Raw genomic sequence first — 26760 nt, forward strand, 5'->3', positions numbered from 1 at the left:
GTATTATTAAAATAACCTGTTTTAGCCTTTTGTCTCTTCATGACCTGTTCTCAACATAGTAGTAAGAAAGATCCTGATGTTAAGAGTCAGAGCTCTTCTTTGCTCACAAAAATCTACTAATTTCACATCTTATTCAAAGTCAAAGCTCTTAGTGGTCTACAAGCATCACAAAGTCTGCCCACCCCAACTCCCCATCCTGTTAACTATCAGGTCTTTTCTCCTTCTGTTCTCCCTTTTGTTCACTATCCTCCAGCCACACTGGACTCCTTGTTGCTTCCCAGATGTACTAGGCACACCCCCACCTCTAGGCCTTTGTACTTTCCATTTCTTTTGACAGATATGTTTTCCTGTAGATGGCCACAGGCTTATTATTCAACTGTCATTTCAGCGGACAGCCTACACAAAATTTCAACCCCTTTCATACTCCCTAATACTTATTCTTCCCTGTTTTATTTCTCCTTAGCAATTATTAACTAATAATACAGTATGTTTTGCTTATCTATTTTTATTATCTATTTCCTCACTAAAATGTAAGCTCTAAAGAAACAGAGGATTTATTTTTGTTTTGTCACTGTTATAACCCCGAGATCCAGAACGGTGCTTTACTCTTGGTAGACACTTCAGAAATATTTGCTTAATGAATGTTGAATAAATGAAGTAATTTAAGAAGTCATACTGGTATAGCCCTTTTTTTGGTGACTAAAATCCATTTGTCAATTTCATAAATAGATAAAACTGCTTGAGAACTGTAAAACTTGGCTAAAATGACCTCAAGGTTTAAAAAAAATATATTATCCAAAATTTAATGATTAGCTATCCAGGTGACCTCACAGAATGAAGGAGAAGCATTTATTTGCATTCAAAATATTTTATTAGTAAAGAAAAGAGTAAATCTCAATAGTCAGTTCTTAGCATCCAATGGCTAACTTTACAAGCTTGAAAACAGCCAAAACAGTTTTCCTGAATACAAGAAAAAGTAAGAATAAAATATAATCATCTAATTATCTGAATACAAGTTTTCGGATAACATGTAGTTATTTCACATTTAAGCCAAAATATAAAAATATGAAAAAACATAAATAATCATGCAAATATCAAAAAAGGTCTCAATTTTAGAAGTTTGGCTCTTGAGAAAATAAGGAAAAATTAATTAAAAATTTTATATTAGGCTCTTTAATCATAATGATTTTTCTGAAATTAAACAAATAACTTCTCTGCTTCCTTTAGCTTTTTTTTCCTATCCATTTTAGCAATTACAGCCCAACGATCCTCTTGTATTTTCCTCATAGCTCCAAACTTCAGCGCAGATCCAGGGGTTGTTAGAGATGAATGGGTCTGAATACAAAATAAAATAAAATCATAATATGTTTAATGTAAAAAATAAAGTCCAGCTTTTGAAATTTGTTTTCTGAAATAAAATTTAAAAGCTACCTTTTTAGGTGTTCTAACGCAAAGATGAGAAGTTGGTGAATTATTATTCTTCTGCAGTTTTCTCAGTGTCTCTTCCTCTGAAACCATGCTCTTAAAGAAAAATACAAAAATATAATTTGGGGGCTGCCATCATTAATACGTTAAAATTCTGTCTACATATCATATATGAGGAAGAGGAGGCAAGAGGAGGAGAGAGTAGAAAGCAGACCGAAGAAAGAAGACTATAGAATGAAGACTATAATATCCTCAATCTGCCGAAGACCTAGATTTTGATTCTATTAACTATATTCCTGAAAGATTATGTGAAATATAACATATGTATAAATAGTATTTTTCTACTGATTTCTATTTCACTTTCAGAGTCTTTATATTACCACTTCCTTCCCCTTTCCCTCAGCTTACTCAAATTCACACTTAGGCTCTGTAACGATTTATAATCTCATAAAAATTAAAATGTCAATTATCAATTTATGAGTTTTGTAATTCTCCCAAATAGAAATAGCTAACACTTATTTAGTTCTTTATGTCAAGTACTATTTTAAGCACTTTACATAATTATTTTTATCCCCACAACAATTTTGCTATATATACTATTATCCCCATTTTAAAGGTGAAGAACTGAGACACACGAATATTAAGTAACTTGCCCAAGATTATACAGCTAGTAAGAGGTGAAACCAGGATTCAAATTCAGACAGGCTGGCTCCAGAATCCATTTTCTTAATTATCAAGCTACACGAATTTAGTCAGGCGAGCGATCAGTTCACATTATCTTTTCTTGCTCTTTAAAGTCACATTTAACAAAAACTTCAGAGGTTTCATAGATGAAAATGTTTAGATTTTCATGAATCTAAAATTTTAGCAGAATTCAGTAAGTCATAAAGAGCTGCCTTTTCAGATACGTTCAGAACGAGTATGCACCAACTGACCAGTTTAGTAAAAAGAAATAATTTTAAAATCATGTTGCAAACGATTATTAAATTTTTACTTAGTGCACAATAACTAATTCATTACTGACTATCACTTATTAGCTCTAGTAGCTTTCTTGTGGAATCTTTGTGATCGTCCATGTATAAATAGGATTGTGTCATCTGCAAATTAGAGATGGTTTCACCTCTTTTTTCCACTTGCATGCCTTTTTTCTTTCTCTCCTTATCTTCCTTCCTTTACTTCTTTCTTTTTGTTTTTGTTTTTGTCTAATAGCTCTGGCTAAGACTTCCAGTACAATGTTGACTAGTAGCGGTGAAAGAGGGTTTCCTTGTGGGGGACAAGTTTTCAGTCTTTCGCCACTGAGTACAATGTTAGCTATGGGTTTTCATAAGTACACTTCACTGTGTTCAAAAAGTTTTCCTCTATGTGTAGCTTTATAAGAGTTTTTATCATGAAAGATCCTTGGATGTTGTCGAAGGCCTTTCCCCCTATGTTCTATTAATATAATGTTATTACACTGATTTCTTATATTGAACCACCTTGGCATCTCTTGGCTAAATCCCCCTTGATTATGGGGAATAATGTTTTTAACATGCCATTGGATTTGATTTTCTAATATTTTTTTGAGGATTTTTGTATCTACATTCATAAAGGAAAATGGTCTGTACCTTCTTTTTATGTAACATCTTTATCTGGCTTTGGTATCGAAATAATGCTGGCCTCATAGAATGAGTTACAAGGTAAGCTCTCTTTAATTTTTTTGAAGAGCTTGAGAAGAATGGTTCCAACTCTTTAAATGTTAGGTAGAATCCATCAATGAAGCCATCTGGTCAACAACTTCTTTCTTGAGAGGTTTTTTATTACCAGTTCAAATTTTTTATCACTAATGACTTCAAGTAATAATTAAACTATAACCAATAAAACCCACTGTGAATTGCCCTTTCAGATTAAACAACTGTGTGCAATTATGTAAGACTGAATTATGTTTACTGTGTTGTATAGTTGTGATGCTCCTTTTAAAAAGAAATGAAATTATGAGTCATTCTGACTCTCCAATCAGCTAAGAAACTAGCCTAAATTCATACTGTTACAAAAATAGCAGGGATTCCAACATCTAATTCCAGAGCTCATGTTCTTTCTACTAATTCTCATTACATTTTTATATATCTGGACTTCGGTTTTAACTGGCATGTATTACATAGGCTATGGAGACTGTCTGTGCTCACATTCTGGCTCCATTCCTTACTAGCTAGGTGATCTTGGGCAAGGTACTTGAGTGACTTAATTCCTCATCTATAAAATGAGAATAGCAACACTATCTATACTTCTAGAGCATGAGATTGTTTTAAGAATTAACCTGTGTAAAGTCCTTACAACGGTGACTGGTTCATAGTTTTAATCACTAAAATATTAATCATTATCTATAAAACAAACAGGTATTGGAGTAGAGATTCTATAAGTTAACTTTAATAATTAGGGTTTTAGATGTCAACTACTCACTATTCTAGAACAAATGAAAATATAGAGTGTCCCGAAGCAATAGAAAAGCTTAAAGGATCTCATAGTTATGAGTGGGAATAATGAAACAAATGGCTTTAACTGGAATTTTCTTATTAAGAATTGTTAGTACATTGTTCCATTAGTGTGATGAAGTTTATCTGTTTTTAAATTAAATAAATATAAGTTTAGTTATTCTCAATAAAGTATTATTATGCCTTTAGAAAAAAAAATGAGTGAATACACTCATGATAGAAAGTAACCAGTCATACTAACTGCTAGGAGAAATGTCTTCCTTAAACATGCCATCATTAATACATTAACTCGTTAAGAATGATAAAAATTATAATTCTCAACCAATACCTTGATATAGATTTCAACTAATAAATGGTATAAAAGAAAGAAACACGTATAATAGCAAAATCAAGAAGGGCCCTGAATAACAAATTTGGCTGCAGTAAGATTTAAAATATTCACCTAACCGTTCTTTTAAAAAAGAAAGAAAATGTGGTAAAAACCCTCTTATAACACTGCTGGGAAATAATATGGTTAGTCATCTCATATATTAAGTATTTTATATCAAGTATTTCAAAATACCATGTTTTCTAAAGTTTAGAGAAATTATTCAAACTCTAATTTCTTAAAAATGCTGCAAACATATAGGGTTCTGTTATAGTAGAGTTCTTCAGTATCACAATGATATTATGGACACATATTAGACATATACATCAAGAAATAAAGCAGATAAATAATAATGAATATTTGCAATATTTTTACCAAAAGATCGGTAGTTTCCGAACTATCCGAATTAATATCAAACTCAAAGAACATTTTTCTCTTTTTATTACTTTCTTCAATGGGTACGTTCTTGTTTTCTCTTTGCTGAATTTTTACTTTTGTTGGTGTCTTCACAGTATATACCTATCCAAAAAGAAAAACAATACATTATCACATCAAATAGACATACATCAGTAAAAGCAAGCTGAGTCTTCAGTAATCAATAACTCTCCATTATTACTGGCATGTATCTGAAGTATAAATTTTGGACAAGAATTTAATTCAGATTTTCTGGGTAATAAAACTTAAATATTTTTTTTTCAAAAAATGTACAATAGTGGACTTTCTCTTTCCCTCGAACTTAAAGAAAATAGGGGAGTGGAAGAAGAAGAGAGTGAGTGAGAGACAGCACAGTTTCAGTAGTCAACAATCTTACAAGAAACTTTAATTTTTCTAACAATTATTAATACCAAAGAACTGATTGAACATTGTTCTCTCTACAAAAATCCTTACCGATTTATAATAAAATAGGTTTGCTTATTTTTTGTTGGTAAAGTAATTCACACTAGTCAACGTTTAGCATTGCCTTACCCAGCAAGTTTTATAATAAAAAAAAAAAAACTATCTTTAAAAAGTAAAGTCAGTGACATCAGCAAAAATGGCAAAGTAGCTCCAAAAATTTACTCTCACCATGAAGCAAATACTGATAAAAATCAGAATTAACCAAAAGCTTGCCATAAGCTGGAGGACATATATTTTTTAATGGCTGAACATCTGTAGAACAGCAAGCTTCACGGTATCTTCACTTTTTCTTCCCCTTCCCCACACTTCGATTCTGCATTACCCTTAAAAAATAACAGCCTGCATTCCTGATCCATCCTGGCGGCTGTGAGACAGAGCAAAACAGAACTAGAAGTTCTTTCAAAGCTTTATTCCCAAAGAGTTGTCATTATTTGACCAATCTAGTGGTTCTCTGGAAGACCTCACTTACGAGACAGTCAGTCAGTCTGTTTTTGACCTGACTCAGAGCTCACTTGGTACAAAAAGCTTTCTCTTTGGTATGCATGAGGTAGAAAGTAGCCTTTGTCAAAAAAAATTACAGCAAGTATTTTAAATTTGCAGTTCCCTGAAGCAATACTTAACAGTTGGGGCAAATGATAGACTGACTAACCATAAACTTTAAAAGGACAGCTAGTATATAAGATGTCCATAGGGGCTTTGAAAAGTTCTGACATTTTTATTAAATTTGTTGGGGTGACACTGGTTAATAAAATTATACAGGTTTCAAGTGAACAATTCAATAATATATCATCTGTATATTGCATTGTGTGTTCACCACCCAAAGTGAACTCTCCTTCTGTCATCATATATTTGACCCTCTTGACCCTTATCTACCTCCTCCCTCCCCACTTTTCCTCTGGTAACCATTAACCTGTTGTTGTGTCTATGAGTTTTTGTTTGTTTGTCCTGTCCATTTGTTGCTTTCAGTTTTATGTCCCACATATGTGATATCATGTGGTTTTGAATTTTTTCTGCCCGACTTATTTCACTTAGCATGATAATCTCAAGATCCATTTATATTGTGGCAAATGGCAGTATTTCAACTTTTTTTCATGGCTGAGTAATATTCCATTGTATATATGTACATCTTCTTTATCTAATCATCTACCAAAGGATACTTCGGTTTCCATACATTGGCCACAGTGAATAAATCCTGCAATGAACATTGGGGTGCATCTATCTTTACGGATAAACAAAAGAGGGACTGCTAGGTCACATAGTCATTCTATTTTTAATTTTTTGAAGAACCTCCAAACTGTTTTCCATAGTGGCTATACCAGTTAACATTCCCACCAGCAGTGTATGAGGGTTCCTTTTTCCCTACAACCTCTCCAACACTTATTATTACTTGTCCTGTTGATTATAGCTATTCTAACAGGTGTGAGATAGTATCTCATCATGGTTTGATTTGCATTTCCCTAATAGCTGGTAAACTTGAGTATCTTTTCATGTCTGTTGACTGTTTGTATGTCTCCTTGGGAGAAGTGTCTATTCAGGTCTTCTGCCCATTTATTAATTGGATTGTTTCATTTTTTGTTGTTGAACTGTATGGTTTATACATTTTGGATATTAGCCCCTTATCAGTGGCGTTGTTTGCTAATATCTTTTCCTATTTGGTTGGTTGCCTCTGTTTTGTTGACAGAAGCTTTTTAGTTTGATATAGTCCCATTCCTTCATTTTTGCTTTCACTTCCCTTGCCTTTAAGGTCAAATTCATAAAATCCTCTCTAAGATCAAGGTCCTTGAGTTTAGTACTTGTTTTCTTCTATGCAATTTATTTTTCCAGGTCTTACATTTAGGTCTTTGATCCATTTAGGTCTTTGATAAATTTTGAGTTAATTTTGGAGTACAGTGACAGATAGCAGTCTAGTTTCATTCTTTTGGATGTGGCTTTACAATTGTACCATTTATTGAAGAGGCTTTCTTTTCTCCACTGTATATTTTTGGCTCCTTTGTTAAAAATTATTTGCCCATATATACGTGGGTTTATTTCTGGGCTCTCAATTCTGTTCCATTGGTCTGGGTGTCTATTTTTCTGCCAATACCATGCTGTTTTAATTATTGTCACTTTGTATTATACTTTGATGTCAGGCAGTGTGATACCTCTGGCCTTGTTCATTTTTCACAGGATTGCTTTGGCTATTAGGGGTCTTTTGTGATTCTATACAAATCTGATATTTTTTTTTTCTCTATTTCTTTTTAAAATGCCATTGGAATTTTGATGGGGATTGCATTTAATCTGTATATTGCTTTGGGTAATGTGGCCATTTTAACTTTGCTGATTCTTCCAATTCCTGAACACAGAATATTTTTCTTTTGTCTTCAATTTCTATTAACAGTATCTTGTAGTTTTCAGTGTATAGGTCCTTCATATTCTTTATTAAATTTATTCCTAGGTATTATAGTCCTTTTGTTGTAATTGCAAAAGGATTTTTTTTCTTTTTTCTGAAATTTCGTAATTAGTATAGAGGAATGCAATGGATTTTTGTACACTGATTTTGTATCCTGCAACTTTATTGTATTTGTTTATTGTTTCTAATAGTTTTTTGGTGGAATCTTTAGAGTTTTCTATGTAAAGAATCATGTTGTCTGCAAAAACTGACAATTTGACTTCTTCATTCCCCATCTGGACGCCTTTTATTTCCTTCTCTTGCCTGACTGCTCTAGCTAGGACTTCCAGTGCTATATTGAATAACAGTGGTGAGAGCGGGCATCCTTGTCTTATTCCTAATGTTAGAGGGAAAGCTTTAAGTTTTTCACCATTAAGTATATGGCTTTTATTATGTTGAGGTAATTTCCTTCTATACCCATTTTATTAACTGTTTTAGTCATAAATGGATGCCATATCTTGTCAAATGTTTTGCATCTATTGATATGATCATATGATTTTTATCCTTCATTTTGTTTATGTGGTGAATCACATAGATCAATTTGTGTATGATGAACCATCCTTGTGCCCCTGGAATGAATCCCACTTGATGATGACATATAATCTTTTTAATGTATTGTTATTTGATTTGCTAATATTTTGTTTAAGATTTTTGCATCTGTATTCATCAGAGATTTTGGTCTGCAGTTTACTTTTTTTGTGTTATCCTTACTAGGTTTTGGTATTGGGGTAATGTTGGCCTCATAAAACGAGTTAGAAAGTGTTGCCTCTTCTCAATTTTTGAAAGATTTTGAGAAGAACGAGTATTAAATCATCTTCAAATGTTTGGCAGAATTCACTAGTGAAGCCATCTGGTCCTGGATTTTTACTTTTGGGAAGTTTCTGATGATTGCTTCAATTTCCTTACTGTTGATCAGTCTATGTAGATTTTCCAGTTCTTCCTGATTCAGTCTAAGAAGGTTGTATATTTCTAAGAATTTGTCCATTTCTTCCAGGTTATTAAAGTTGGTGGCATATAGTCTTTCAGAGTATTCTTGTATGATCCTTTGTGCTTCTGTAGTATCTGTCATAATCATAACTTCTCTTTCATTTCTGATTTTATTTGCTTTTTCTCTTTTTTCCTGAGTGGATCTAGCCAGGGGTTTGTCAATTTTATTGATCTTTTCAAAGAACCAGCTCTTCGTTGCATTAATTTTTTCTATTGTCTTTTTGTTTTCAATTTCATTTAATTATGCTGTAATTTGTATTACTTCCTTCCTTCTGCTGACTTTGGATTTCATTTTTCTTCTTTTTCTAATCCTTTAAGATATAATGTTAGATTGTTTCTTTGGGATTTTTCTTGTTTCTTGAGATAGGCCTGAAACAATATAAACTTTCATCTTATTACCACTTTTGCTGTATCTCAAAAGTTTTGATATGTTGTATTTTCATTCTCATTTATTTCTATGTATCTTTTGATCTCTCCTTTTATTTCTTCTCTGACCTATTCATTCTTTAGTAGCATGTTGTTTAATCTCCACATATTTGTGGTTTTTCCTGCTATCTTTTTGCAGTTGATAACCAGTTACAAAGCATTGGTTTGTAAAAATCATTCAAGTTATATAATTAAGATCTATGTGTTTTTCTTGCATATATTTCAATTAAATGTTTTTATAAGGTCATTCTTCAGTGAGATCATTTCTCATATTGTGAATAATACAGTAGTAAATACAGTAGAAAATACTTTATTTTTGTAAAAGCCTCTCTAAGCTACGTAGACTAATTTTCATAATTTCCATGAGGTGGACAATGTATATAAAACAGGATGTAAGTGGGACTCTTCATTTTTCTCTGGAATTGTTAACAGGGGCACAAAGCTGAAGAGAATAGTGTTACTAACCCATATCCTAAAGAAAGTGACCAATGATTAAGGCCAGATCCTTCTCTAGGGCTTATTAAAAAGTGGTAAAAGTAGTAAAAGCAGACCATACAATCACCAAACTATTCCCTTCTTCTGTTACTTTAAGAAAACTGGTAGAGGAAAACATGAAATTTCAGCTTAGAGGGGCAGAGACAGAAGGAGGTGCTTTTCCCCTCAACTTCCAAGACAAGAGAGGAAATAACTCTAACAGCAGCCTTATAAAGACTAGGGGTGCTTTCAAGAAGGGGCGACTGGCATTTCATTCCCTAGTTGGATATAAACTCAGGCAGAAAATTTGTTTATCTGTCCTAGTGTCTGCCTGAGCAGAGTGAAAAGAACTAGAAACTAGAGAGAAATGGATGGCAGAGAAGAGAGGGAGGGGTCAGAAGCAGAGCATTCTGCACAGCCATTTATCATGGAAAGGTTGAGTGAATTCCCCATGGATTAAGTAGACATGTGGAAGACAGCTAGAACTGAGCTACTTTGCTAGTGCCTGCTCCGCATGAGCAGACTGCTAAGGAGACAGCAGCAAGATAATGTGGAATAAATACCTAACAGAGGTAACTGGGATGATACTGGAAAACGTCAAGTCAGAACCAGATTTCCCATACTAGGGACCTAAGCATTGGTAAATGCTAGAAAGTACAGAATCTGCCACAATGTCATTAAGTTGTGGACAGTGACAGAAAAAAATAATAATAATAAAACAATTTCATGCTGGTATCACAAAAAATTTTCAAGAAATTGGTTTTATATCTATGTCTGACACTAGATATATGATATATGATACCAAAACTTTTTTAACTAAAAAATTACTACCTTTTTTTGAAATTTTAGCAACCAACCTTTGGTAATGGTGTAGATAAAGTACTTGGAGCAGATGTCCACAGATGGTCTCTTTTATCTTTGGATTTGCCAGGATCGGCTGATGTGACGTTTTGAGGTATATTTTGTGAAGGAGCTATTTTAGAATCATATTTCCGATAACCAGTTTCAAGTGTTTCTGATAAAGATGTCTGTATTTTCTATATTGAACAAAAGAAATGAAAATCATCATTAGTAGTTATTTTAATTAAAGTGCAGCAACTAGTAGATGTAACACTGGAATAAACTAGAATTTACCCCCAAATTTATTATTGATTAGATAACTGAAAAATTACAAAATAATTAAATTAAATGATTAACTAATAAATTTTCTTTGTCACTTTATTTTCCCATCTAAGATGAAAATGGTATCTTCCTCTCTCTGCCTTCATAGATATGCGGTGAAAACATACAAGATAGCTCTCTACGTGACCAAAAACTGAAGATTCTCTAAAGAAAAATCTTTATTCCTGGTGGCAAAAAGACTTCAGCTGTGATTCATTCCAATAGTCTAAAAGCCAGAGGGTAATTTATTCTCATTTCTATTCATTCTTTTATGCTTTCGTATCTTCTTTGTCATCTATAAAAAAAATCAGCCTCTTCCTATCCATCAGTCTCACTTCCTTCCAAAAAAAAAATAATGCAACATAAATTATGACAGGACTACAGAAATTTTCAGGAAAAAAAAACAATAAAATGGCAATTTGTTTCAATTCTGAAAATAAAGAAATTACAAATTTATTCTAATTACTTAGATATTATTTCAATTCAATTTCATCAGTTATCTGTCTATATCTATTTCCTTCAATGCCTGAGTCGCTTTCCAGTAAAATCTAGTAATAGTTGATTTAGTGTAATCCCACATAAAATCCATGCCCATCGCCTTCCATTTTACCACTTCCTTTGGTCACTACCATATCTATGATTACAATCATGGCAATCACAAGAAAGAATGGAGTACACACACCCACAAAAAGAGCCACTTTCAAAAGCTTGGTGGTTGAATCAAGTCAATTACTTGACTAGGAATCAAGTAATACACTCTTTTCTCTGGGATCTGTTACTACCTTGCTGAGTGATTTTAAGTAAACCTCCAAGTATCCTTAGGCTTAAATTTATACATCTATATAAACAAGAAGCTAAATGAGATGATCTGTAGGTTTCTTACCCAGTTCTAGTGCTCTCACTTCAGAGTCCTTTTTCTAGCAGGTATGAATTTTAGTAGCATTTTTTCACAGTTGCATTTCCAGTATGATTTTTCCTAAATAGTTCTATATTACAGTAGGTAACATAATTTGGATTGAAAAATTTATTCTCCTCTATGGATTCATCAGGAGTCATCCTCAGAATCTCCAGAATTTAACTGCTTCCATGGACAAATTTTTCTCCCCCAAAAGGACTGGGAATGGCAACTACACCATCTTGTGGCTATTTCTGAGAATTAACATTTCCCTGGTAGCCTGGGAGCCTACCGATTCTAAAATACAGAAATAGCTCTCTTCATTATACATAATGGTAATGCATGCACTTTCCTGCAAGTTACATTTTTTAAGTGATACATTTTCAATGATACATATATGCAAAACATTCATATTTTATACTTTTTAAACACTTATATATGTTGTTTCCTATGTGCAAAGCATTATTTTGAATGCTTTACAATAATCTCATTCAATTCTAATAATAACTTTAGGAAATAGGTACTATTATGATCCCTTTATAGATGAAGAAACTGAATCATGAAGAAATTAAGTAACTTGCCTAAATTCAAAAATGTTTGATAAACCTAATGATTATTATATAAAGGCTTATGATATTTCACTATTTCTGGAATAAAGTAGAACAAATAAAAGCCTATTTAAAATTTTCATTTCTTTTATCATTTTCTTATTTGCAATATATATAGCCAGACCCCCAGATAAAATATGGAGCATTTACTAATTTACTTGAGAACAGATATAAATAATAGGCATATATTATTGAAATTACAGCTGAATCAAAACAACTCTATAATAATATAGAATATATACTTTCATGATATAAATATTCTATATTTAGAAATGAATATTAGAGTTTAAGCAATTGATTTATCTTCATCAGAAACTTCCCTTAGACTATATCGAACCCTGTTGGCTATTTTTAATATGACAATTCCTCCAAATTTAATGTTTTCAAGTGTCTACCAGATCCCTGGAATATATGAAGAGCTAGATATTTACTCACGGGTACAATATTACTTCCCTTCTCTTTCTTTGAATCTAAATGTAACCAAATCGTAGCACTGTCTATACCTAACAATTAAAACTGTTTTCAACTACTCTGTCAGTTTCAGTTTATAGGCAAAGCAACCTATGTGAGGATTTAGGAGACTACATCATTGTGTATAAAGAATATTTAATCATTTTAACTAACATTTGCAATTATGATTTTTCTGTAATAATCTTATATTACCAAACATATTGGAAGCTGAGGGGTACCCTTCTTCCACATACTTGGTGCTTCCTTCCACATGCAGGGAAAACCACTAAGGTATCATTCTTAACCTCCATTTCTTTAGGGGAGAAGCAATGACTTAACCGGATTGGTGAATTTGGAAGAAGAAACTGGACACGTGTAGTTCAGCCCCTTCCTTACTCCTCCTTTTGGGTACCAGAGGAAGCACACGCTCTGCTGTTTTATATGTTTTATAAGAGCAAGCCATCAAGTAGACAGACTTGTCCCAGTCCAGATCTCCCTGTGACAGAGTAGGTAAGATTGCCTAATTTGGGATTTCAGGATTAAGAAATCCTCTTGCCTTCAAATATAAGCTAAATTCTCCATCGTTAGTTGTCGATAATACAGGTGTTATTTTGGTTTTCATTGTCTTTCTCAATTGGTTCAGATTTAAGTGAAAAAAGCAGAATATCATTTATTTAGGCCTCTCAAAACCCAAAATTAGAAATAATCTAAATATAAGCTTTACAATTTTTAATGAAAATATTTTGTCTCTAATACTGGAAATTTCTCAAGAAACATAGAAGTACCTAATTTAAGATAATACTATAAGACTGAAATCTCGAAATCTCCAAATGCTTTAAATTTTTAGCTAATGCTTTTAAATTAATAAGTAGCAAGAGACAATTTAAAAAATAAAATTATATATTTTAGATTTCTTTTCCTATTTATGAACAAAAAATTTTTTCTAAGTAGATATTAGAAAATGAATTGGAGATAAAGAAAAACTATGAGAATTATATAAAACTCTTACCTTGTCTTTTTTTTCTTTGAGAGTAGCTGTGTGTTCTTTTGCCTCTCTTTTGACTTTTTCCTATTGAAAAGAAATGTCAAGTACATAAATGTAGATTACTATCATCACAAATGAGTGTTTTTGTTATCAAAATCTTTCCTAAGATGTGTTAACAAGAAAATACTGACCTCTAAATTTTATTAAAAATAATAAAAAGAAAATAGAAAAATTACTTAGTTCCTCTCTACAGAAATGTTATTCAATTTTAAATATATATATATTTTTTAATTCTGATCTGTCTCTAGTATATATTTATGGATCTTGAATAGTCTTTTAAAACTCAGAATCTCAACTTTCTCATTCGTAAAATGAAGTGGAGAGACAAGATTATAAAGTAAGGGATGCACACAAGTAACTGTAAAGCTACGAACAGATACAAGATATTATGGGCCTTTAGAGGCAGAATTCACTTTTTATCTGTGTCTTGACTTTGAATAATGAACTTTCAACATGAGATTAACAGAGATGAGGGATAAAAAGAAATTACATAAAAGTACAAAAAAATAGAAAATAATACATCACTATCACTTTTTCTGGAGATTAAGATATGTGAATTCAGTAGTAAAAAAAGAAAAAAGAAAAATTAACCCTGGCCTACAGAAAAGGATATGTAGTATGCTTTTAATATGACAGTCATCTAGAAAACAGAATTGTTATAGCCCCAGAGAGCCTTAAAGTTCTCAGAGAAGAAAAAGTTCCAATGCACAGAAGTTTAGGAAAACTTGCCTTGCCTCCCCATGATCCCTGCACCAATATCTATCCTCCCTGCATGCCTTGTGTACACCATGCTATCTCTCCCACAGCGTTTGCTCCTAACTGAGAATTCACTTCGCCATGAAAGAAGCTGGCAGTAAGATAATGTAACGGTAGTTACTGTTCTTATTATATATCCTATCAACCATCAATAGTTGATCTTTAGCACTACAGAATAGCCAAGAAAACAATTAGATGACATTAGTAATGATAATTACTTTAAGTGTAAATGGACTAAATTCTCCAAGTAAAAAACATAGAGCAGATGACTGAATGGATAAATATACATGATCCAATAATATATTGCCTACAAGAGACCCACTTAAGTTTTAAACACATTCATAGCTTGAAAATGAAGGAATGGGAAAAGATTGCCATACAAATGGAAACCAAAAGAGAGCAGGAATAGCTATACATGTATCAGATGAAAGCTGTAACAAGAGACAAAAAAGGTCATTAAATAATGATAAAGAGGTCAATACACTCAGAGACTGTAACAATTGTAAATATATATGCACTTAAGAGTGGAGCACCTAAATATATTAAGCAAATACTACCATATCTCAAGATAGAAATAGATGATACAATAATAGTATGGAACTTCAGAACCTCACCTTCAACAATGAATAAATCATCCAGACAGAAATCAATAAGGAAACATTAGACATCAACTATACTTTAGACTAAAAAGACCTAATAGACATATGTGCAACTTTCCTTCCAATAAAACAGAATATCCATTCTCAAATGCATATGGAACATGTTCAGAATATATCATACATTAGGCCATGAAAGAAGTCCTAACAAGTTTAAGAAAACCGAAATCATGTAGAATATGTTTTTCAACCCAATGGTATGAAACTAGAAATCAATAATAGGAGGAAAACTAGAAAATTCATAAATATATGTAAATCAAACACAATCAATGAACAATCAATGAATCAAAAAAGATATCAAAAGGGGAGTCAAAAAATATCTTGAAACAAATTAAAAAGGAAACACAGAATATCAAAACTGTTGGGATATACGCAGTTTTAGGAAGAAAGTTTAGAGCAATAAACACCTACATTAAGAAAAAAGAAAGATCTCAAGTAAGCAACCTAACTTTACATCTCAAGAAAGCAGAAAAAAAAAAAAAAACTAAGCCCAAAAAGAGCAGAAGAAAGGAAGTAACAAAGATCAGAACAGAAATAAATGAAATAGAGATCAGAAAAACAATAGAAAAGATCAACAAAACTAAGAGCTGATTATTTAAAAATAGAGATAAAATCAGAAACAACAAAAAAAGGCATTACAACAAATAGTACAGAAATACAAAGGATCAGTAAAAGAATACTAAAACCATTATATGCCAACAAATTAAATAACCTACAAGAAAAAAATGAATCCCTAGAAACATACACCTACTGAGACTGAATTATGACAAAATAGAAAATGTGAACAGACTAACAACAAGTAAGGAGAATCAGTAATCAAAAATCTCCTAACAATAAAAGTCTATAACCTGATGGCTTTACTGGCAAATTCTACCAAACATTTAAAGAATTAATACCAATCCTTCTCAAATTCTGCCAAAAAATCTAAGAAGGAAGGAACACTTCCAAACTTATTTTATGAAGCCAGTCTTGCCCTGTTACTAAAGCCAGAGAGAGGCACTACAAGAAAATTTTAGGCCAATATTCTTGATAAAAAAAATAAAAAAAAAAAGATGCAAAAATCCTCACAACAATATTAGCAAACAGAATTCAGCGGCACATTAAAAGGATCATACACCATGATCAAGTGGGATTTATCAAGTGGGATAAAAGGATAGTTCAATATATACAAATCAATTAATGAGATATACCACATTAATAGAATGAAGGATAAAAATCATGATTTCAACAGATGCATAAAAAGCATTTAAAAAATTGAACATTCTTTCATAATACTCTTAACAAATGAGGTACAGAAGAATGTACTTCAACATAATAAAAGCCATATATGAAAAACCTACAGCTAACATCATACTCAATGGTGAAAAGCTGAAAGTTTTTCTTCTAAGATCAGTAACAAGACAAGAATGCCCCTCTCACCACACCTATTCATTATAACACTGGCAGAGAAACCAGGCAAGAAAAATAAATAAAAGGCATCGGATTGGAAAGGAGGAGGTAAAATTGTCTCTATTTGCAAATGACATTATTTTACATATAGAAAAACCTAAAGACACTACCAAAAATTTACTAGTACTAGTAAACAAATTTAGTGAAGTTGCAGAATACAAAATCAATATACAAAAACCAGTAACATTTCTATACACTAACAATATTATCTGAAAAAGAAATAAATAAAATGATCTCATTTACAACATCATCAAAAACCATAAAATACTTAGGAATAAATTTAACCAAGGAAGTGAAAGATATCTACACTGAAAATTATAAGACATAAAATAAATCATAGACACAAATAAATGGAAAGGTATCCTGTGTTCATGGATTGGAGAACTGATATTGTTAAAATGTCCATATTACTCCAAACCATCTACAGATTTAATGCAATCCCTATCAAGACTCCAATGGTACTTTTTACAGAAGTAGAAAAAAAAAAATACTAAAATTTATATGAAACCACAAAAGCCCCAAGTAGCCAAAGCAATTCTGAGAAAGAAGACAAAGCAGGAGGTATCACACTTTCTGATTCTAAGCTATATTAAAAGCTACAGAAATCAAAAACAGTATGAAAATGGCATAAAAAGACACATAAACCAATGGAACAAAACTGAGAGTCCAGAAATAAGCCCATGCATATACGGCGAACTAATATTTGACAAGGGAGCCAGGACACTCGATGGAGAAAAGACAGTCCCCTCGATAAATGATGCTTAAAAAACTGAATATTCACATGTAGAAGGATGAAACAAGACCCTTATCTTATACCACTCACAAAAATTAACACAAAGTGTAGGACTGGAAACCAAATATGAGATAAAGTTTGTATCAGTATGAGATAAAGTAGGGAAAACGGCTCCTTGATATGGGTCCTGGCAATCATTTTTGGATATGACACCTAAAACACAAACAACAAAATAAAAAATAAACAAAGGGGACTACATCAAACTCAAAAGTTTCTGCACAGCAAAGGAATCAACAAAACGAAAAGACATTCTATAGAATGGGAAAAAAATTGCAAATCGTATATCTGATAAGAAGTTAGTATCAAAAACATATAAAGAACTTACACAACTCAATGGCCAAAAAACAAACAATCCAATTAAAAAATGGGCAAAAGACCTGAATAGGCACTTTTCCAAAGAAGTTACATAAGTAGCCAACAGGTACATGAAAAGGAGTTCATTATCGCTAATCATCAGGGAAATGCAAATAAAAACCACAATGAGGTATCACCTCACACTTTTCAGAATGGCCATCATCAAAAAAAAAGAGATGATGAAAGCTGGCAAGGATAAAAAGGAACCCTGTGCACTGCTGGTGGAATTGTAAATTGGTACAGCTACTATGGAAAACAGTATGGAGTTTCTTCAAAATATTAAAAATAGAACCACCATACAATCCAGCAATTCCACTTCTTGGAATATATCTGAGGAAACAAATACACTATATCAAAGAGATATCTGCACATCCATGTTCATAACAGCATTATTTACAATAGCTAAGACATGGAAAGAACCTCAGTGTTGTTATATATAGATACATATATAGATATATAGATATGGATATAGACAGACATACACACAACGGAATATTATTCAGCCATATAAAAAAAGGTAATCCTGCCATTTGTGACTGATCACATGGATGGATCTTGAGAGCATTAATAAGTCAGAGAAAGATAAATAATGTATGATCTCATTTATATGTGGAATCAAAAAAAAAAAGCTATAGAAAAGTAATCAGATTTGTGATTAGCAGACATGGGGTGGGGGGTGTGGGGAACTGGATGGGTAAGGAGGTGGTCAAAAGGTACAAACTTCCAGTTACAAGATAAATAAGTTCTAGGGGTGTGATGTATAACATGCTGGCTGCAGTTAACACTGCTGAATGATATATTTGAAATTTGTCGAATGTAAATCCTAAGAGTTCTCATCATAAGGAAAAAACATTTTTGTCTTTTACTTTTTTTTTGTATCAATATGAGATGAAGGATGTTAACTTACTGTGGTAATCATTTCATAATATATACAAGTCAAATCATTATGCTGTATACTTTAAATTTACACAGTGTGTTCCATGTCAATTATGGATGTTACTACGGGTGAAGAGAAAGACATTTAGTCATTCCTTTGAAAAATACTTATTGAAAACAGAAAATTTTCAAACCACTGTGGTCAGATAAAAATCAAAGACAAATAAGACATAATCCTAGTCCTTAAAGAGCACAGAGTGACATAACTGTTTTAATATAAGAACAAAGTGTGATGAGAATATTTATATACAGTAAGCTCATTTTTGCAAGATGAAAGACCTGTGAGATTTTCCATAGGTGAAGAAAAGAATTAAGTGCAGGGAACAAAGCAAACAGATACAAAGAGGCTTGAAATTAAAGGTGCATGTTACCTAGGCTGTTGCACAGTGATTAAGAGAACGTGATTTGGAATCTTACAAAACAGAACTAGCTTTGAATTTTTAGCATTTTATCTTTATTATGTGATCCTGAATAATAACCTAACCTCTTTAAAAATGTAGATGATAATAAATATCGTTTATAGCATTGTTGTAAGGATTAAAGTAGGGTACTCAGCAGAGTGCCCAACATTTAGAAATAAAAAAAGTATTTGCCATTTTAAAGTGTGAGTCAATTCACTTTGTAAATTACAAAACACTACGCAAATATAAGGCATCGTTTTTTTTCTGAAAAATGAATAGCTAAAACACATACCTAAATATGTAAGTGTTCTATTATGAGATAATATTTCTCATACACTTACATCTAAAAGCACTCCTACTCCTAAAGTATACCTATATTTACATGTTTAATATTTAAAGAAGGCAACATGCTAAATACTTCTCCAACAGAAAAACTAATTGGGGGGGGACCCATATTTTTTAATCCTATTACCCAAATGTATCTTATTACTTTCTAATATGACATCTTTATGAAAACTTTATGAAGTTGCTCTTAAACCTTATAGTTACTTTATAATGCCACAAAACCTACTTTTTCTTCTCTTTCTATTTCAAGTTGTTTCTTAAGATATGAAAGTTCATTTTTGAGATTAGATAGTTCAGTCTCCTAAGGAAAAAGAAATATGAAATTTATTAGTACATATGAATGCAAACTAGTACTTCAAATAAATTTAGTTTTATAGAGAAATAAGTTCACTCATAAAATATATATACTTTAAAAGCCTGCTAGTTGAACATAACTAAAGATTGACAAATTTTTTATAGTTTGCTCTAAAGAAATATTTAACCTATGTAGTTGTCTTCACCATCCTCTCCCAATCTATCCCACCCCTCCTCTCCCATCCTCAGAGCTCTAAACTTATTTGTAAGTGGGGTTTATAGATTTTCATTTGAAAAAAAGAGTTCATTCCACCATTTCAGAAAACAAATTGGAAACCCACTTAACTATAAGACTTATAAGAGCCGTTTCAGATCTAAGATTCTTTGATTCTACAGCTCAGAAATTATGGTTTTATTGAACATTATTTTTTACCACCAGCCATGATGACATGAAAATTGGCTTTTTTGGCTATTTGTTCTGTATCTCACCAAAGATTCTTTCATAGATGAGTGTTCTTGTTCTTTGCTCTTATAAAATCCTAATTCTGAGTCTCTTTCTTCAACAATTTTATCATACTGGTGCTGTATTGAACAGAAAAAAAAATGTTTAAGTACATTAGAGCCCAAACAAATTAAGTTTTAATATGACTGGTATCCTTGTACATTCAGCACAATACTTGAAGGAAATAATGTATATGAGTTAAATAATATATGTATATATATCTGAGCATTTAAAAAATATTTCAATTACATAAACAATGAAACAAGATAACTGTCTTTGAAATAAACTATCATAAGAGCAAGAAACATTTTTTTTATTGGAAACATGGAATTTTGTAACTTTAAAAACAGACTAGAAACAGCAGAATCTTTTAGAAAGGCAGCTGATTCCAGATCTGGGGCAGGAAACACAAGATAAGTGTAAAATATTTTGTCATAACAGAAAGTAAGAAAGTTATCAGGGACTATTAATGTCACACCAAAAGGACTTACCAGCCAGTTTGAAGAGGCTCCCACTGGCCAAAGATGAGACAATTTGAGTTTTAACAAGGATATAAACTGCACTGGATTAAGACATACCAAATATGTTTAAACTATGAGTTCACAAAATTACTTTAAAAGTTTTTTAAATCCTCATTTTTTACCTCATAATAATGTTATAACCCAGCAATGATTTTTAAAGATGAGTAGGTAAGTATAGCTCACCTCCTCTCCAAACCTTGAAGGGAATAAGTCTTAATCCACTAACAGAACCAGAATGATTAATTTAAAAAAACAATAAAAATAGAGCACATTCACAAGCACAATAAACGTTTCTTGTATTTCCACTGATAAAAATTTATTCAGTCTCATGCATGTTAGACACATAGAAGATACAGATATTAATAAGATACACACCCTGGGTATGTATTCAAATAAATTAAAGTGGAAGGTGCCAAAAGAGACTACTAGAAAAATTCAGACAAAGAGGACAAAGAGTGATCACTTCCTTCCATCAGAGATAAGGAGCTTTCCTCAAAAAAGCAATATGCCTGCTCTGCTTTACGTGGTTAAGATTCAAACTGAGAAATGGGAGATGAAGGGTATTCCAGCAATAGTCAGTCATTGTTGCACAGACAATTTTCTTTGACAAATAAGAATGCTATCTTAATTTCACCATTTTTATGCCTAAGTATGTCTCCAATAATTTTCATTACACAAAAGGGAAAAATTACCTTATGTTTTTCCATGAGTGCTACCATTTCAGCTATTTTATGTTGACATCGTATATCAATTTCTCTCTGTAATTTTACTGCTTCATCAGCTATTACTTTTGCTTTCTCAACCTATCAAATCGATTAAAAGTTTTTCTTAACATTAATGCAAAAAAAACAAATTTAACTTAATTTAACTTAAATGTAGAGACCATATGCTCTATTTATATAAAATGCAGAATTCAACCACTAGAAAAGTAGGAAATCCAAGTACATAAAAACTGCATTACTGTTTTGGTTTATTTCAGGGTGCTCTATCAAGTGACATGACAGTATAACATTGTAATGATCATTTAATCTTTTCAGAATAAGTATATGCAACTCAATACTCAAATACTTAGAACAAGGATACTTTAAGCTTTTATAAGAAACTGTCCCTAATATAAATTTATCAAAGCTTTTTAAAAATCATAATTTAAAAATTAAAAATTATCACTTTTCTCTTAAAATGTTAATAAACAAATACAGTTTTCCTACCTCTCTCAAAAGATTTTCTTCTGATATCTTTTTGTCCTCAATTTCTTTTTGACAGTTGTCAGTCATTTCCTTAACTTTTTGTTTGGCATCTTCTAGTTCTAACTCTAATTTACCAACCTTCGAGTAAAGAAAATAACATTAACATTAGCAAATGCTGTGGATTTCTTGAAAATATTCTGTATTCATTTGTTGTTTTAGGAGTCTTTGAAGATTATTTATTAATAATTGGATCATTTTCTTTACATTTTTCATATGGTGAGATGTATACTTTATTTTTCATAAAATCTATCTTCTCTCCTCAAACAGATATATAAGCAACCATATTTTGACTTTCAATGAATTTCTCAACAACATTTAAATTATTTAGTCTCGGTTCAATATGTTTTATTACAATAAGTAACTTCCATTTGGACAGAACACCCATGTGATTCAAGAAAATGCATATTCTTTTTTTTTAAAAAAAGCTTTATTGAGGTATAACTAATATACAAAAAACCATACATATTTAATGTATACAGCTTAATGAGTTTGGATCTATGCATACACTCATGAAACCATTGCCACAACCAAAGTAATAGACACATCCATTACTTCTAAGTTTCCTTTGGTCCCTGTGATTTTTATCTGGTGTCAAAAGAACATTTAACAAGAGATCTACCCTCTTCATCAATGTTTAGGTGCACAACACATTACTGTTGACCACAGGCACCATACTGTGCTGCAGATCTCTAGGACTAATTCATCTTGTATAACTGACACCTATACAAACTGAGAAACAACTCCCCATTCCCACCCTACCCTCCAGCCCTGGTAATCACCATTCCAATCTTTACTTCTCTGAGTTTGACTATTTCAGGTACCCCATATGAGTGGAATCATGCAGTATTTGTCCTTTTGTGATTGGCTTTTGCTACTGAATTGCAAATGTTCTTTATATATATTCTAGATACTAGATTATTACGATTTGCAAATATTTTCTCCTATTCCGTGGGTTATCTTTTCATTCTTTTCTCCTGGTAGTGTCCTTTGATCAAGAGTGTGAAAAGATTTCAAAGCATTCTCTTACAAAATTCTAAATGCCTTTTTATCAGAAATGGACAAGCTGTTACAAAAAGACAAATACTATATTTTTCTACTTATATGAGGTATCTAAAGTAATTAAATTCATAGGTCAGAGAATGGAGGTTACCAGGAACTTTGAGGAGGGAACTGGGAGTTGTTTAATGGGTACAGAGCTTCATTCAGTTTTACTAGATGAAGAGAGTCCTGGGGATAGGTTACACAACAATGAATATATCACTAGAAAAGGCTAAGATGTTATGTGTATTTTACCACACACACACAAAAATTAAAAAGTGGACAAAAGACTTGAACAGACATTTCACAGAGGAAACATACAAATGACTCATGAAAAAATGTTCAACACATTTATAAGAAATGAAAAATAAAACCACAATGAGATATCACTATACCCATAACCAAGACCAGTTATATAGTTTGCATGGCTCAACGCAAAATGGAAGGGAGGGTATCTAGTTCAAAAATTATTAAAAATTTCAAGATGACAACAACAGAGCAGGAAACTAAGTACTGCATGTTCTCTGACTACAGAGGTCTAATGCCAGTGAAGACGGGCTCTGTCCACAAGAATGGCTAAAATTAAAGACTGTTAACACCAAACGTGAATGAGGATATGGACTAACTGGATCTTTCATGCATTACTGTTAGGAGTGGAAAATCACTTTGGAGAATGATTTGGTTGTTTTTTATAAAACTAAACATGCATCTACTCTATCACTCAGGAATTCTTTTCCTAGATATCTGCTTAAGAGAAATGAAAACATGTCCACTAAAAAGTCTTGTACAGGAATGTCCATAGCAGCTTTACACATAATGATAAAAGACTAGAAATAATTCAAATGTCCATTAACAGGAGACTAAGTAAACAAATTCATTATATTCATACAGTGGAATATGAACCAGCAGTAAAAAAGACCTTTTGATAATAACTTTTGATATGTACAGGAAATGGATGACTCTCAGTACATGCGGAGCAAAATAATCCAGATAAAAAGAGAATATCTTTGGCATGGTTCCATTTAAATGGAGTTTTAGAATAGACAAATTAATGTATAGAGATGGAAAGTAGAAGGCTGCTGGTCTCCAAAGAGCAGGGTTTGGACTGCAAAAAGACATTAGGAAACTTTCTGGGATGATGAAAATGATCCTATACCTTGATTGTTGTTACATGTTGTTACTGCTCATCAAACTGTATAATTAAAATCATGCATTTCATTACATGTAAACTGTATCTCAAAGAATTGGGAATAAAAGGACAAACAAAATAGGCCTTGACCATCATGAGCTTCCATTCCAGGATTTTAATTTGTTTTCTACAAAGGCAGTGGATCTCAAAACCCTCGTGTAGCAGGACAGTCGTATATGAAGCTCTTTTATAATGCAGATTCCAAAGTTCCATCTAAACTACTCAACCTTAATTGTCATTCAAGGAGTATGAATACATACACATACGTACACACATATATTTTTAAGCTGTTATGTCACATATGAGCACTCTATTACAATTAAAAGGGTTGACTCTCACAATTTCAAAAGATGATGTTTGAAAATAACTGCTACAACAAAATGGGTATAAAATTCCTAATAACTCATCTATTAATATTTTAATAACAAAAATAAAAGTTATAAATACCTTTATCTCATAAACATTCAGTTGCTTGCTTTCTGCTGTACCCTTTTTTTTTAAGGCCTTATTCTGTTAAAAGAAAAATAAAAAATTATGTTGAGTACCAAAGTAATTCAAACTTGCACTGCTACCTGACTTAGACTGAAACTACTGAAGATAAGAAAAGTATTATTCTCTAAAACCTGCAGTAAAAAAATTTTTTTTAATAGTTTGATATTAAGAATCAATACATACCTCCTGTTGGAGTTCTTCAATATGCTTGCTTTTATTTTCAACTTGTTTCCTTAAATTGTTACACTAAAAAATTAGAGAAATCATAATCATTTTATTCAATAAGCCAAATAAATAAAATAAGTTATTTCAAACTAATAAAATATTTCTTAAAGTAACAAAGAGGTCACTTCAAAAATCATGTTGTTAAATAATTCCAGTTATGTCTAAAATTATGTGAACAAGTACAAATTTTAATAAAGATTATCTCAATACAAATTTAAAATTCTTAATAATTATTAATCTACTTAAAGGACATTTGAATTCAACTACTTTAAAAATAATGTGCCTATTGATGAATCTTAAACAGAAGGCTGAAATATATTAACTGGATTTTAAGAAGCCACAACCAGAGGTAAGATTAACTACAATTTGTCTTCTTTCTTACTCATTATTCTCCATCTTTCATATCTGGGATTTCTTTAACTTATTATATATGAGGAAGGGGAATAATATGATACTATGTTTCTTTCTAACTACATTCCAAATTCTGTTCAAGAAATACCAGCTAAACCACTTTTTTATATCTCACTTTGATGGACAATGTACTTGGGTACACATACAGAATTGGAATGAGGTTTTAGCCCCCAAAATATTTGAAGTACCCTAAAAACAGTCCTAAAATATCACAGATACATAAATTGTTCTAATTTCCAGTAAAGTAGAAACTCAGATGAAAAAAATATTTAGTTTCACTCATTAAAACAAAGTATTCTGTTAAATATTTTTCTCACAACATTCATGTGCAGTCATAGCTATATTCTGAAACAAAATATATAGCACTGCTGTTTACAGTGATTTATTTTATCTAAATTTTAATGTATCCCTCCTCTGCCACATATGATGTATTTTAGAAAACTCAAAAAGAAAACAAAGAAAAGCTACAGAAAAGTAAAAAAAAAAAAATTACTGATTTTCATGCCAATTTGACAGATATAAACACATTGGCACATGAAACTATTTTTGTATACAATTTTTATTTATTAAAAAATCAAAGATTTCTATTTTTTGTAGAAAAGCCACTTTATTCTGAACAACTTTCCTGATAAACATAATTTAAAAGTAAATGGCTAGAAAGTACAGAATCTGCTCACTTGAAATGATAACTTTAAAGTAATAGGTTTTGGGCTAGTACCGAAGCCAGCATTTGGCCTATAGGTATCTGCTGAATACCCTTTAAAGGTAGAGAGGAGAAAAAATTTAGAGCTCATTAAAGGTAGAGAATCTGACAAGACAACCCTGCATAAAGTCACCAATTCAAAGGACTACCTACTCAGTGAAAGTATAAACAAGAGATAAATCTGTCACACAGAAGAGTACAGAAGGAAACTTGTCTTGACTGTGGAACTGATCAAAAGGTATAAAAACATTCCATGAAAATCCGTAGCCATGAAATGACTTATATAAGTTTATAGGCTGAATTCGTGCTGTATTTATGATCCAGTAAAACTTAAAATGGAAATTTTAATTCAAAATGGTTCCTTGGTAGTGTCCGATGGGTACTAGAATAGGACTACTCACTACACAGAAAGTCAAGTTTAGGACCAGTGTGAGGTGAGGTACATAAAAAGAAGTGAATTGGGCTAGGTGGTTAGGCAGTAAAAACACTTCACATAAAGAATGCAAAAATTTTTCTGCAGCTCTTTTGAAAGATGGAAGAAATGTCTAAAAACAATTTTTAAAAACATCTTGCCACTCTAAAGAGAATCACAACAAATGCAGCTGCTGAAAGTATGATATTTGGGAAAGGGAAGAGATAACTAAAGAATAGTTTACTGAAACTTTGCTCTTGGAAGCATTGGGCAAAACTCCTGAACCCAGAGCCTCTTCAAAGAAATCTACAATTAAACCTCTCCATTATTCTATTCCTCAAAGCCTTCAAAGAAGAATTAAGACTTCTTTGTGTAAAAACTGTTAAAAGTGTAAAGGCTTACACT

At 31.8% G+C, this 26760-nt stretch overlaps 1 protein-coding gene across 3 annotated transcripts in view; it reads right to left on the bottom strand.

Moving 5' to 3' along the window:
- Window positions 1–842: 842 nt before the first annotated feature.
- SYCP1 (synaptonemal complex protein 1) overlaps window positions 843–26760 on the bottom strand; it is a 65792-nt gene continuing 39874 nt past the window's right edge. For all 3 annotated transcript variants that reach the window (XM_016124404.2, XM_016124405.2, XM_016124406.2), the window contains exons 23-33: window positions 24788–24850; window positions 24560–24622; window positions 21847–21963; window positions 21331–21441; window positions 20105–20197; window positions 19548–19622; window positions 13596–13655; window positions 10330–10509; window positions 4636–4779; window positions 1432–1521; window positions 843–1335 (exon numbers count right to left, since the gene is read on the bottom strand). In XM_016124404.2, the coding sequence (XP_015979890.2) occupies window positions 1198–1335; window positions 1432–1521; window positions 4636–4779; window positions 10330–10509; window positions 13596–13655; window positions 19548–19622; window positions 20105–20197; window positions 21331–21441; window positions 21847–21963; window positions 24560–24622; window positions 24788–24850 (1134 nt within the window). In that variant the 3' untranslated portion in view covers window positions 843–1197. The remainder of the gene's footprint in view (window positions 1336–1431; window positions 1522–4635; window positions 4780–10329; window positions 10510–13595; window positions 13656–19547; window positions 19623–20104; window positions 20198–21330; window positions 21442–21846; window positions 21964–24559; window positions 24623–24787; window positions 24851–26760) is intronic.

Source organism: Rousettus aegyptiacus, unplaced genomic scaffold (assembly GCF_014176215.1).
Source record: "Rousettus aegyptiacus isolate mRouAeg1 unplaced genomic scaffold, mRouAeg1.p scaffold_m13_p_17, whole genome shotgun sequence".
NCBI lineage: Eukaryota > Metazoa > Chordata > Mammalia > Chiroptera > Pteropodidae > Rousettus > Rousettus aegyptiacus.